This window comes from Jaculus jaculus, chromosome 3 (genome assembly GCF_020740685.1).
Source record: "Jaculus jaculus isolate mJacJac1 chromosome 3, mJacJac1.mat.Y.cur, whole genome shotgun sequence".
NCBI classification, from domain to species: domain Eukaryota; kingdom Metazoa; phylum Chordata; class Mammalia; order Rodentia; family Dipodidae; genus Jaculus; species Jaculus jaculus.
Genome location: NC_059104.1, coordinates 66,099,898 through 66,112,705, shown reverse-complemented (window position 1 = coordinate 66,112,705; position 12,808 = coordinate 66,099,898). Strand labels below are relative to the sequence as shown.

At 40.8% G+C, this 12,808-nt stretch overlaps 1 protein-coding gene across 1 annotated transcript in view; it reads left to right on the top strand.

Moving 5' to 3' along the window:
- Nucleotides 1-12,808, top strand: part of Cpb2 (carboxypeptidase B2) — a 72,883-nt gene that overhangs the window by 24,024 nt on the left and 36,051 nt on the right. The window contains exons 2-4 of the mRNA XM_004665851.2: nucleotides 6,432-6,507; nucleotides 8,475-8,599; nucleotides 10,883-10,991. Of these exons, the coding sequence (XP_004665908.1) occupies nucleotides 6,432-6,507; nucleotides 8,475-8,599; nucleotides 10,883-10,991 (310 nt within the window). The remainder of the gene's footprint in view (nucleotides 1-6,431; nucleotides 6,508-8,474; nucleotides 8,600-10,882; nucleotides 10,992-12,808) is intronic.

Below are 12,808 nucleotides of genomic sequence, written 5' to 3'. Positions count from 1 at the left end.
ATCATTCATCTTACTTTTCCACAAATACTCAAAAGTTTTAGACACAGAGTCACTAAATTCCTTGCTCTTCACAAGACATGATTCAGGATGACCCAATACATTTATCTCATGGAGTTCTTTAAATAGTTCACCCCATGGATTATTAGTGCCCTCCTTATTTCCAGTAAAATTGCTCTCCTTATTACCAGTAAAAGTGTTGTGCCAAGACCCCTGACCAGGAGCCAAGTCCCCTGGTCACCCAGGAGTCACCCAGAGAACTGCCACAGAAGCCGAGACACTCGAATGTAAAAGCAACAGGTTTCTTTATTGCAAGCCTAGGCCTGGGCTCCGTCCGCACAGTCCGGCACAGTGGTAGTGAGGGAGAGAGCCCCTTTCTTTTGGAGGAAGGGGTTCATATAGGAATTCGAACAAAGAAGTAGGGGATAGATACATGATTGGTTGATTTAAAAGGTTCTGATTGGCTTGGGGTTTCAGTGGGCAAAGTTGGGGGCAGGAGCTAGGGGCACTCCAGGCAGATGAAGTCACCTCCATTGTCCTTGAAGTGGAGATGCCTCAGTTTCTTATCTAAGCAGGTGGTCGGAGGCCAGAGGCCTTTTGCAGTGTAGTGTTTCTGCAATGTCCTTGAAGTGGAGATTCCTCAGAAACGTTAGGGGGAAAGGCAGCAATTAAGCAAGCAAAGTTTACAGAAGCAAAAGTCAGCACATTGGCCAGCTAGTTCTCTAAGTCAGGTCTGGGCCTTTTTTTTTTCTTTTTAACTTAAAATGGTTATATTTGGTCTCTCAAAAGCACTCTCCTTATTACCAGTAGAGCCTCTAGTGGCACTGAAGTTAGAGAACCAACTCCATAGAGCACCAAGACCACTAGGGAAATCCGTCCTCACAATGCTGTTTCTCTCAAACCACTCCTGATACTGTAGTAGGGTCTGGTGTCACACAAGTAAGACCACTGACTCACAGGGTGCTGGATGTGAAGCGACACACACTGGGCTGCACATCAGAGGGTGGGATCTCTGAGAGAAGTCCCAAACTGCTCGGAGTGTCAGCTTTTATTGGAAAAAACTACAAAATGTTTATTGCAAAAACAGGATGAGAGTTAAACCATAAATCACATCTCAAATGTTACGGTTATAGCCATAAAAATAATTTTAAACATAAAGGGAAATTCGGTGCATTGCAGCAGGGACATTCAATTCTTAGAAGATTATAGGGAAGAAAAAATAAAACAAAGGAACATGTGAATAGGTTTGTTGGTCAGTTACAGGAAGTGCTTGGGAGAGGTAGGTCTGCCACCAAGAATCTCCAAATGTCCTGCTTATCTGCCCTTAAGGACTTTGCTCAACAATGCAGGCCGGGGTAATGCTCTTCAAACCAGCAGGGCATCATGTTTATCTACTATCCCCATCTGTTTAAGCAAGTGTTTCATTCCATTCATTTATGGGCTCCTACAAGGAAGTGACTTCAATTTTTCATAAAGCTTGATATAAAGAAATATAGAGAAATATAACATTTTGCTCTCTTTACAGTACCACAATCTGTATTAGTCAGGGTTGCCTAGAGGAACAGAACCAATAGAATGAACTGTATTAAAAGGGAATTGATTGGATTAGTTTAGGGCAGTCCAACAATACCAGTTTGCAGGCCTGAGAGTCAAGGAAGTCGATAGCTGCTCAGTTCACAAGGCTGGATGCCTCAGCCATCCCAATCTGGTACTGAAAGCCTGGAGGCGTCCTGGAGAGACGCTGCTCTTCAGTCCATGCTGGTCTTCAGTCCACACTGGAAAGCAGCAAGCAGTACTGGCAGCCAGGCAGGAGGAGGAGATCCTTTCCTTCCCAGAGCTTCCTTAGGTAAAGCCCTGCTCTCCAAGAACTGCCCACTCTAGCTCACTCTGGGGGAAGGATTCTTCCTTTAGTTAATCTTCTCAAAAGCAACCTCAGTGAGCCACTATGGGTAATGTCTGTGGATTTCTAAACAGATCAAGTTGACACAAAACTTAACTATCACACCCCCTCCATCGCTCTTCCACATGTTTTCTTTACAGGACTGAGGTTTCAGACATGTGTGGCTATATCCAGCTATTTACATTGGTGCTACGGAAGCAAATTCAGGTAGTTTCAAGTTTCCTCAGGTCCTAAACTTGTACAAGACTCACTCCTAGCCACTGAGTCATCTCTCCAGCTCCACTAAGACTGGTTTTAAATTAAACAAAGAATACATATTTTTTTCTGACTTAAAAAGTCATCTTGGGCTGGAGAGATTGCTTAGTGGTTAAGGCTACTGCCTGCAAAACCTAAGGACCCAGGCTCAATTTCCCCGTACCCATGTTAGACAGATGCACCAGGTTGCACATGCTTTTGGAGTTCATTTGCAGTGGCTAGCGGCCCTAGTGCACCCATTTTTTTTTTTTCTGTGTATCTGCCTCTCTCTTTCTTAAATAAAATATTTTTAAATAATAAAAAACAATCTCATTCTTCCAGGTAATATTTGTCCAATAATAGAAGAAAACATGCTGTTGTGTTGGCACATGTGTTTAACCCCAGCACTAAAGTAGGATCACCTTGAGTTTGAGGCCAGCCTAGAGTGACAGAGTGAGTTCCAGGTCAGCCTAGGCTAGAGCGAGACTCTGCCTTGAAAAAAGCCAAAAGAATGAAAAAAGAAAAGAAAAGAAAAAAGAGAACTTTGTTCAGTTAAAAAAGTGAGTTTCGCCGGACGTGGTGGCGCACGCCTTTAATCCCAGCACTCGGGAGGCAGAGGTAGGAGGATTGCCGTGAGTTCGAGGCCAGTCTGAGATGACAGAGTTAATTCCAGGTCAGCCTGGACCAGAGTGAGACCCTACCTCGAAAAAAAAAAAAAAAAAAAAGTGAGTTTTTTTAATTTCAACAGCACAGTCCTTATGAACTTACAAAGAGATGAATCTGCTAATTCCACTGTAGTCACAGCACGGTCCACATACACCTGCAATCCCTTGCCCCACTGCTTTCTTTCTGTCTTTATCTAATTATTTTCTACTGCAAAGTTGGACAGAGAACTGAGCATATGAATCTGCTAAAAATTCTCCACTTCCTGAGCAAATGGTATATAAAATGAAATAAATCCATATTGACTTACACTAATCTATTGACTAGACTATACAAGAATCACTAAAATTTCATCAAGGTCTAGCAGTGTTTCAAGGCAGAAAAAAATACATGATGCAGAAGTGAGAAAACAGATTAAAATAAGTGTCAATATTTAAACTAATCTATTACTATAACTCACCAAATTAAGAAATTAAAATAGAAAACCCTTATATCCATCTCATAAAAACATGTAAGACCCATACCCATTCCTGAAAAAAAAAAAAACTTAGAAAAGTCATAGCTTTTAGAAAAGGCATGTGGCTGTTGGAAGAGAAAAGTCATCAACAATCTTACCCAGCAGTGGACCCTGAGAGCTACACAATTGTCCAGCCAGGCAAAATGTGCCCACTGCAAAAGTGGCACAACAGTTATAGGAGGAACTAACTGCTCTCTGATTGGATTTGAGGCCTGCTCCATAGGAGGAAATTAATGTCTCATAGCTTCATACTGAAAACCCAGTCAAAATTCTATTGCTGGATAAGCAGTAGAAAGGGAGCTATTGTTTGATTAAATGGATATGTTGTGCCCATCAAGTTGTCCTCTTAATATTTATGGTTATGCCCATAGATTAGTGCTGTTTTCATCTTTGGTCAGAAGAGCTTTGTTTTCAGATGGCCATGACTATTGAGGAGACTCATAAGTGGCCCAAGTACTGAGAATAAGTGATTTTGGAGTGCTCAGTGGTAAGCATCTATACCACTCCTTCCAAGGCTCACAGAACACTGGGGAGAGAGGCAGAAGAATGTAAGAGCCAGAGGATGAAGAGGAGTGCTTTGGAATGCTGTCTTCCATTGTGGTCATTGCATTCATAACCTCACAGCAACTGTCATTAGCTTCACTACACCTGCACAATATTAGTCTTACAACATCCCATTGTGGACAATAGAGGAAGGCATGATGTTGCCATTTCCTCCCCCCATACTAAGATTTGGTATTGAGCTCTAGCCACTAAGATTAGTAATATTGGCTCAACGACAGACAAACAACAACCCACCAAAGCACAGCAACACAAAACTAGACACATGATGAGGCCACTCTAGATCATGCTGCAACAGCAAATAAATGCTAAAGCCGCTTTGCTTCTTGCAATAAAGGCTGAATTCCTATTACATTTGTGCAACTATAACAAAAATATTTTTGGTAGAGTGGCTTATGGCTTATGAACAACAGAAACTTTTTTTTTTTTTTTTTTTTTTGGTTTTCAAGGTAAAGTCTCACTCTAGCCCAGGCTGACCTGGAATTCACTATGGAGTCTCAGGGTGGCCTCAAACTCACAGCGATCCTCCTACCTCTGCCTCCCGAGTGCTGGGATTAAAGGCGTGTGCCACCATGCCCGGCAACAACAGAAACTTTTATCTCCTTGTTCTATAAGCTGGGAAGTCCAGCATCAAGGACTAGCAGATATTTTCACAGACAATGCCTTTCCATTGAGTCCTTTCAAGGAGTAAAGGGTTTCTCTTAGGTCTCTTTTATAAAGACCCTAATCCCATTCATGATGGTTATGTCTTCAAGACATTATTGCTGCCCAAATCCTTCCTTCATCAACTAATACACTCACCTCGGTAGTCAGGGTTTCAACTTCTGAATTTGGGAGGGCTACAAAACTTTATAGTCTCGTCAGAAGACACAACCTCTCCCTGGTGCTCCTAGTGTGGTGGTCTGAGCTGCGCCTATGATGCAGCTGCAACCCACGTATCGAGGCGCTTTGCTCCAGCCCCACGGGGCAGTAAAGCATTGAGCTTGATTCCATCTGTCTCACTGTCACTTTGGACAGGCTGATGAACCTCTCTACCCTACCTCCTCCTCCCTTCCAGCCTCTGGTCACCAGTCTTCTTTCTCCTCCATGAGCTCACCTTCTTCACAGTGAGCATGTGAATAAGGCCATGTGACTCTTGGATTTCTGTGCCTGGCTTATTTTACATATGTCTTCCAACTTCATCCATGTTACCACAAAATGACAGTATCACATTCTCTTTAATAGCTGAGTGTGATGAGTGTGTGTGTGTGTGTGTGTGTGTGTGTGTGTGTGTGTGTGTTGTAAAGGGATACAGTCGACTGGGTAACACATTCTGTGCAGCCCTGGCCTCTAGGGGACACATTATGGAGGTCATATGTCGCTACCCAAGTTGTAAAGGAGAAGTTTCAGGAATCATCACCACAGGCTTTATTGTGAAATGCAGGTGCTTTCTGTTATCTGCACCATAAGGAATGCCCCTAATGCAATGGACCATGACCCCGCTGTGTTTAAAGTAATCTTTGTGGTTTTGCCTTTGTTCTGTTTACATGACGAATAGTATGGAGGGCCCTTTGGCTCAGTCCAGCTCTGCTTACGTGACTTACACAACGAATACTTTGTGGCTTTTTTTTTTTGGTTTTTCAAAATAGGGTCTCACTCTAGCCCAGGCTGACCTAGAATTCACTACGTAGTCTCAGGGTGGCCTCAAACTCATGGCGACCCTCCTCCCTCTGCCTCCTCAGCATGGGGATTAAAGGCGAGTGCCACCACGCCCAGTTTACTTTGTGACTTATTTATCCTGTGCCTTTTTGTAATGACCACCCTGTTTAACAGTAACTTTGTGTAACTTTATGGTTTAACTCCTATCCTGTTTTCGTAACAAACATTTTGTGATTCTCTACAATAAAAGCTGGACCGCCCCCCGCCCCCCGCCCCCCAGCAGCTCAGGGCTGCACTCAGAGATCCCGACCTCTAGTGTAGACCTGATGCATCAGTCTTTTACCCAATAAAACTTTGGTTTGCACTCTGTGAATTGGTGGTCTTACTTGTGCAACACTGGACCCCATAACATGTATCACATTTTCTTTGTGGATTCATCCAATGATAGATACTTAGATTAATTTTATAGATAAAATATAAATAAAATGTAAATAAAATTGTAACAAACACTAGAACTCAGGTATCTCTTTGATGTACTGTTTTCATTTCCTTTGTTTATATACCCACTAGCACAGTTAGGTTACATGATAGCTATATTTTAACATTTTGAATCAACGATACTGCTTTCCATAATGATTCTACTAATACTGATGATATGCAATAGTTCTGCATGTTCCCCTGAAACAGTGAAAACAAATGGTTTTTGTCTTTTTATGCACTAGAGACAAAAACTGAAGAGCTGCTGAAGAATGGCTTTGCAGTCACTTTGGAGCACAGAGAAGCATAAAAAAGACTTTTGTGAAATATTCTGTCCTAACATTTTAAGTCTTGTTTCCTTTTTACAATTCCTTGGAAGTCCCTTATAGTAAAATGTTTGCCATTTTCACATTATTTTTAACCAAAATCCCGTTTCTCTCCCAGTGGTCAGGTGTTATCTGCTCTTCCTAGAACCTCTAGGCAAGTTGAAGTTCTGCAAAATCTTACTACAATCTATGAGGTAATTCCTCCCCAACTTATATGTTTATATTGGTTCTGTTTTCTATGAGCACGTGTGCCGTGCCCCCTTCACCACGTATGACTTGCTGTATCTGATGACAACTCTCTTCTCAAGGGCTCATCCCTGCCCATAATCACAGGCTCTTTCCCTCAGTCAAGCCTTCATTGGTGACATGGGCTTCCAGCCATGTTCACAGTAGTCAGTACTTTGCAATTGAATGTATGCCCTTAAAGAACTGCTCCAGTCACTGATGTCTGATAGAATTTTGCTTATAAAATATGGGTTCTTAACCAAGGAGTAAGCACTAAATCCACAAAGGGGCATTTATTAATTTTTTGTGCCTGAGACTCATCTCCCTGGAAAGTCTATGATATAACAAGTGGCAGAAGGAAGAAACGTGACAGCTCTGTGTTTGTGGTTATTCTCTGAGAAAAGGGATCAGAACAGTTCAGAGGTTCAAGCACTGGGAGGAATATTTGCTCAAGATAAAGGGGGAGCTTGGGGTGGCAGAACCCTTCAGAGCAAGATGAAGCCCAGGCCTTGGCAGGGAGGAGAGCCTCGGGCTGTTCCAACGAAGGTTGGGCAAGGAGGGAGGCAGCGAGTTCTTTCACCAAATTCCCTGTTATAAAAACCCTAAGTGGGAAGAATGGCACTGCATAAACACCCTCAGTGTGTCCTAAGTGCTGCCTGCAGCCCTGAGCAGCATGGCCTTGGTCCTTGGGTCACAGTGCAGGCCACTGGGTGTCACTTGTGTCGCAGAATCGCTGAGGTACATTTTTATGGCTGCCTTACCTAATCAGAAGTACAACTTGAGGAAGGAACAGAGGCTTAGAATTCTCTTTCTTTTGTTGTCTTTCCTTATTTCTTCCTTGCTTTCTTTCTTTTTCCTTCCTTCCTTCCTTCCTTCCTTCCTTCCTTCCTTCCTTCCTTCCTTCCTTTCTTTCTTTCTTTCTTTCTTTCTTTCTTTCTTTCTTTCTTTCTTTCTTTTTTTCTTGGTTAGTCTACAAGGAAATGGGTTTCAGGCTGGCAATGTGGCTCAGTGTGTAAAATGTCTGCCTACTATGCATGATGCCCTGCGTTTGATCCCCAGCACCACATCAAGCAAGCATGGTGGCACAAGCCTACAATCCCAGCACTTCGCAAGTAGAAACAGGGGAGTCAGAAATTCAAGATCCTCTTCAGCTACATAGTGAGTCCAAGGCCAGCCTGAACTACATGAGAACTTCTCTCTCTCTCTCTCTCTCTCTCTCTCTGTCTCTCTCTCTATATATATAGATATACATACATATACATATATATGGGTTTTATATATATATAAAATATTTCAAAACACACACACACACACACACATATATATCACTATATTTTGTTCTTATTCCCCTGAGAATTTCTTTCTTATTCTGCTATTTGGTGTATGATTTTAGATAAATTAGTTCTGATTAGTCTTAATTATCTCATCATTACAATGAAAATCATAATAAGGTAATATTATAATGATTAAAAAATGAATGTGAAAATGCTTTGAAAAGTGCAGTAAGATGGAAATATTCTTGAGAGACATTAAAGAGAAGGAATGTTAACATGATGATATCAAGTACATGGAAATTTTACTAAGAAAAATCAATGTTTAATCAACTTTCTAGAGAAATTTTCATTTTTTCTTTTAAATATCTGACATACACATCCAGCATTAGAGTTGAGTTATAAATATATTCATTTATTGTCTCATCAAACATTGATTAACCATTTAGCATGTTTTGGGCCTTCTCTAGCAACCAGAGGTACAAAGAATAATAAAAGGAGCTCTCTGGAAAATGGATGTTTTTGCTACCATTGTATATGGATGAGAACCAATGGTCAATGAATGGCTTTGTCTTGGTCCTTTTTAGATACAACTTTTATGGCTCTTGATACAAATGTGGATGATGTGATCAACTGTTTTTCTCTAATGCTTTCCTTGCAACTAGATTGTTCTCTGGCAGCCAGTAACAGCTGAATTAATTGAAAAGAAAAAAGAAGTCCACTTTTTTGTGAATGCATCTGATGTAAGCAGTGTGCAAGTCTTTCTAAACGAGAGCAGGATTCCATTCAGGTAGGTTCACCTGCTACACATTGAACAGCCTTTATAAAAACCCACTATGAGCTAGGTGTGGTGGCGCATGCCTTTAATCCCAGCACTCGGATGGCAGAGGTAGGAGAATCACCATGAGTTTGAGGCCACCCTGAGACTACCTAGTGAATTCTGGGTCAGCCTGAGCTAGAGTGAGACCCTACCTCGAAAAACAAAAACAAAAAAATACCCACTGTGGCCATGGCCGGGCGAGGTGGTGCATGCCTTTAATCCCAGCACTTGGGAGGCAGAGGTAGGAGGATCACCATTAGTTCAAGGTCACCCTGAAACTACATGGTAAATTCTGGGTCAGCCTGGACTAGAGTAAAACCCTACCTTGAGAAAACAAACAAAGCAAAATCCATTAAGCATTTGACTAGGAGAGTATAATTACTTCCTGGAGAAAGAAACTATATTAAACATATAGTATGGCAATCTCTGGGATGGATCCGTTAGTGATAAAGCCACATCATCAGCCTCTACCTGAAGTGAGAGACTCTGACCTGCACAGCCTCTCAGTGAGTCTCTTCCTGGGACAAGTCCAAACCTAGATCCGGATAGAAACTGTGGCCAGCGTTAGGATATCTTATGAAAAAAGCACTGCTGAGGTGCATTTAAATTTTGCCAACATTTCTTCTATTAAGCTAGTGGGTATTTTGAAAGAGTAGAAAGTATAGGTGCTCATACTTTGCAGAGAACATGAGCTGGAGTCCATCACTGTTACTTAGCCACCTGGGTGACTCGGTAGAAATTAGTAGCCTTTCCATGGTTTTGTTTCGTAAATCAGAAATGCAGTAACACCTATCACATAATTTAGATGACATAAAAAGTTTTTAAAATATTACCGGGTGTGATGTGATTTCTGCTCTTTTGTTCTCTCTTTTTACCTTCTTCTCTCTCTATCCACTGCCTAAGTCCCAGCACCCTCCTGCTACGCTTGTGCCTGCTTTGACCAGTTCCTCCGTGTACCAATGGGCAGTCTCTGCCATTTGCTGTGAGGAGTACTAGTCCTATAGTGTAGCCTTGGCCAGCTTCTAGGAATGTACCTAGCCAACCTCCACATGTTATCACATGATCTTTATTGAACTCTTATAGACGGATATTGCCCGCTACATACGATGAAAAGCAAAATCTTATTTACAAAGACACGTCCCAATGTCAGCCAGCTGAAACATGGTAAAGCTAGAAATGAAACTCAAGGCTTTCAGATGCATAAGTCTTGGCTTTATTCGTTGTCCTAAATAAAATACAGTAAATTTTATTAATATGATAGCTAATTCCAAATTATTTATCTAGGGTGATGGCATTGCTTTAATTCAGAATAGGCGCTTGGTTAGCTCATAGATTAAACAAGATGGCTTTTCCATGTCTTCTCTTATCCTACATTCTACTTCTCAAGAGATTTGGTCATATTTGGCCCTGTAAAATATCAGTGAAAAACCTTCCTCTGAGTTCCTAGCTGAAAATAGAAAAATGAGATACAGTTCTGGGTTGAAGCAGAGCGCTTGTTAATCTCTATATTCATAGAAAACACACTGAACAATCACAATCACAAAATGTAGATATGGCAGAAAAGGGTGAGGCTTGAGCAGCCCTGAAGCCATGCTGAACAGGAGCTATCTTCCTAGTGCCCATGATGAAAGGGTTTGTGAGTTTATCTTGTCACCATAGATAGCTATGGTGTTTTACCTGGCTGAATTGCAACGTTAGCAACTTTTCTTTCTTTCTTTCTTCCTTTCTTTCTTTCTTTCTTTCTTTCTTTCTTTCTTTCGTTCGTTCTTTTTTTTTCTTTTTTTTCTTTTTGGTTTTTTGAGGTAGGGTCTCACTCTAGCCCAGGCTGACCTGGAATTCACTATGTAGTCTCAGGGTGACCTGAAACTTACAGTGATCCTCCTACTTCTGCCCCCCGAGTGCTGGGATTAAAGGTGTGTGCCACCATGCCCAGCAACTTTTCTTTTTTAAAAAAAATATTTTATTTATTTGAGAGAGAGGCAGGGGGCAGATAAGAGAGAGAATGGCTATACCAGGACCTCTAGCAAATGAACTCCAGACACATGTGCCACCTTGTATATCTGGCTTTCGATAAGTAACAGGGGATTGAACCTGGGTCCTTTGGCTTTGCCAGCAAGTGTCTTAACCACCAAGCCATCTCTCCAGCTCTGATGGCAACATTTCTTTATGCTTATATACTGTGCCTACAACTGCCCATGTGGGAAATCCAGTACAGTTCTTGGAAATCAGTTTACCTTCTGTTTCATCACCTAGTGTTCTGGTGGAAGATGTAGAAGACCTTATCCAACAGCAGACTTCCAATGACACAGTCAGCCCCCGGGCCTCCTCGTCATACTATGAACAGTATCACTCACTCAAGGAAGTAAGTCACCACACTGCCCTACAAAGTTACTGTTTTCATTTAACCAGCACTGTCCTTTCAATAGTGAGAAGTTACCCAAGAACTGGTGGATAGAGGGTGTTTAAAAAACTCATACTTAGGTTGATTATATGGTGGTAATTCATTCTTTTGTACTTAGCCCCCCTAGGAAGATTGTGCCACATTTGGTAAACTGCCTCCGAGACAGCATGTTTATCCATAGCTAAGAGTATCTTTCACTTTTATTGTTAATAATGTATGCTCATAACAACAGAAAATAATAAATCAGATGGCTACATTGAAACGGTCACAAAACTCACAAGATTCATGTCTCTTTGGAGCATTACCTGAATTTGTTCTTACTAAATAGTCACCACATGACCTTACTGAATTAAAGCAATATATTTGCTTATATTTGATATGCAATAAATAAATACATTTTATTCTCCTGAGTAAGAACCTATTTAAACTAATACAGTAATAATACCTGGGCTTTAATCTTTAAGAAATTGGACTTTTTTTTTCCTCTGACAGTACTTATAGTTTCCCTTTTTTTTTTTTCTGGAGGGAATTGAGTGTTTGACTGCCCTTAAAATGCTTCCACAATGTTCACCATTTTCGCATATTTATTAGTTCAAGGGTAAGTCCTGCCAAGTGCTTTGCTCTTACATGCATAACTCAAACACCTTGATGCCTTTTGTTCTTTCTGAGGAGTACACTGTGACATTGTCTAAAATACCCCACCCCCATCTTTGATTGGGTGCCTAGAAATTGTGAGGGACCACTTCCATGCTTTTAAGACATCTAGGACTTAGGTAATAAGAATCAATTTTATATTTAATCTTCAAAAGCATTTGTTTCTTCCCAGTTGCTTAAACTAGAACATGGTCTCTTCTCGAAACTATGTGCCTGGCTAATTGACAGGCATGTGAAAATTTCATACCCCTATTTGTCTCTTGCATCTTACACCTTCCCTCCAGCATCCATCACCAGCAACACGTAACAAACTTGATGCAGCGAGGCTATGTAGGTGTGGCTTGAAAATGCATAAGATGAATACGCCACTGCTGAATTAAGTTGGATAGGTAGAGGGTAATGTCTTAAATGGAAGAATCTTAAAATATTTTCAAATATATTTTAGTTATTTTCTTCCAAAAACTTGTGTTTTCTTACCATCCTACCATATCCCCAAGAAAGATTTGGAATGATAGGGAAGAGAAACAAACAAAAAACACAAGTATTATTCAGTAGGGACTTCATAGTAAAAAAAAAAAAAAAATCACAATAGAAATTTATTTGCTCACCATTCCACTATAAGTGTCTCATTTAAATGTAATCCCTTATCTCCAAATAGTCATGTTCTGTTACTGAGCATTAGGGCTTCAGCATATGAATGAGGGGGAGAGGAGCACAAGTCTATCCATCACCACAATACTCTAGAAAATCTTTCAGACATCTCTCCCACTTGCCACTCTTAATTCTTTCTAAAAGCTTCACAAGAGACATGGTGATTTTGTGTTAGAAAATTCTTCCAAATCTTTCCTTTCCCCTTTACTTGTGGGAATTCTGTCATGCCCTCCACACAAGCTGGCCCAGTAGGAAGAAGGGGTTCTTTTATCACTGACACCAAGATATTTAAGTCATTCAATGTACAGAGAAAACAAACCACACACACATACACACAAAACAACAACAACAACAAAAAAAAAATAGCTAAAAAGTACTCAAAGCAAATGGCAAAAAAGAAAAAGTTCTTCAAAGGATGTCTTTTTAATTATCCCAGCTTAGATTATGCAATGAGTAAACTTTGTCAATGAAAC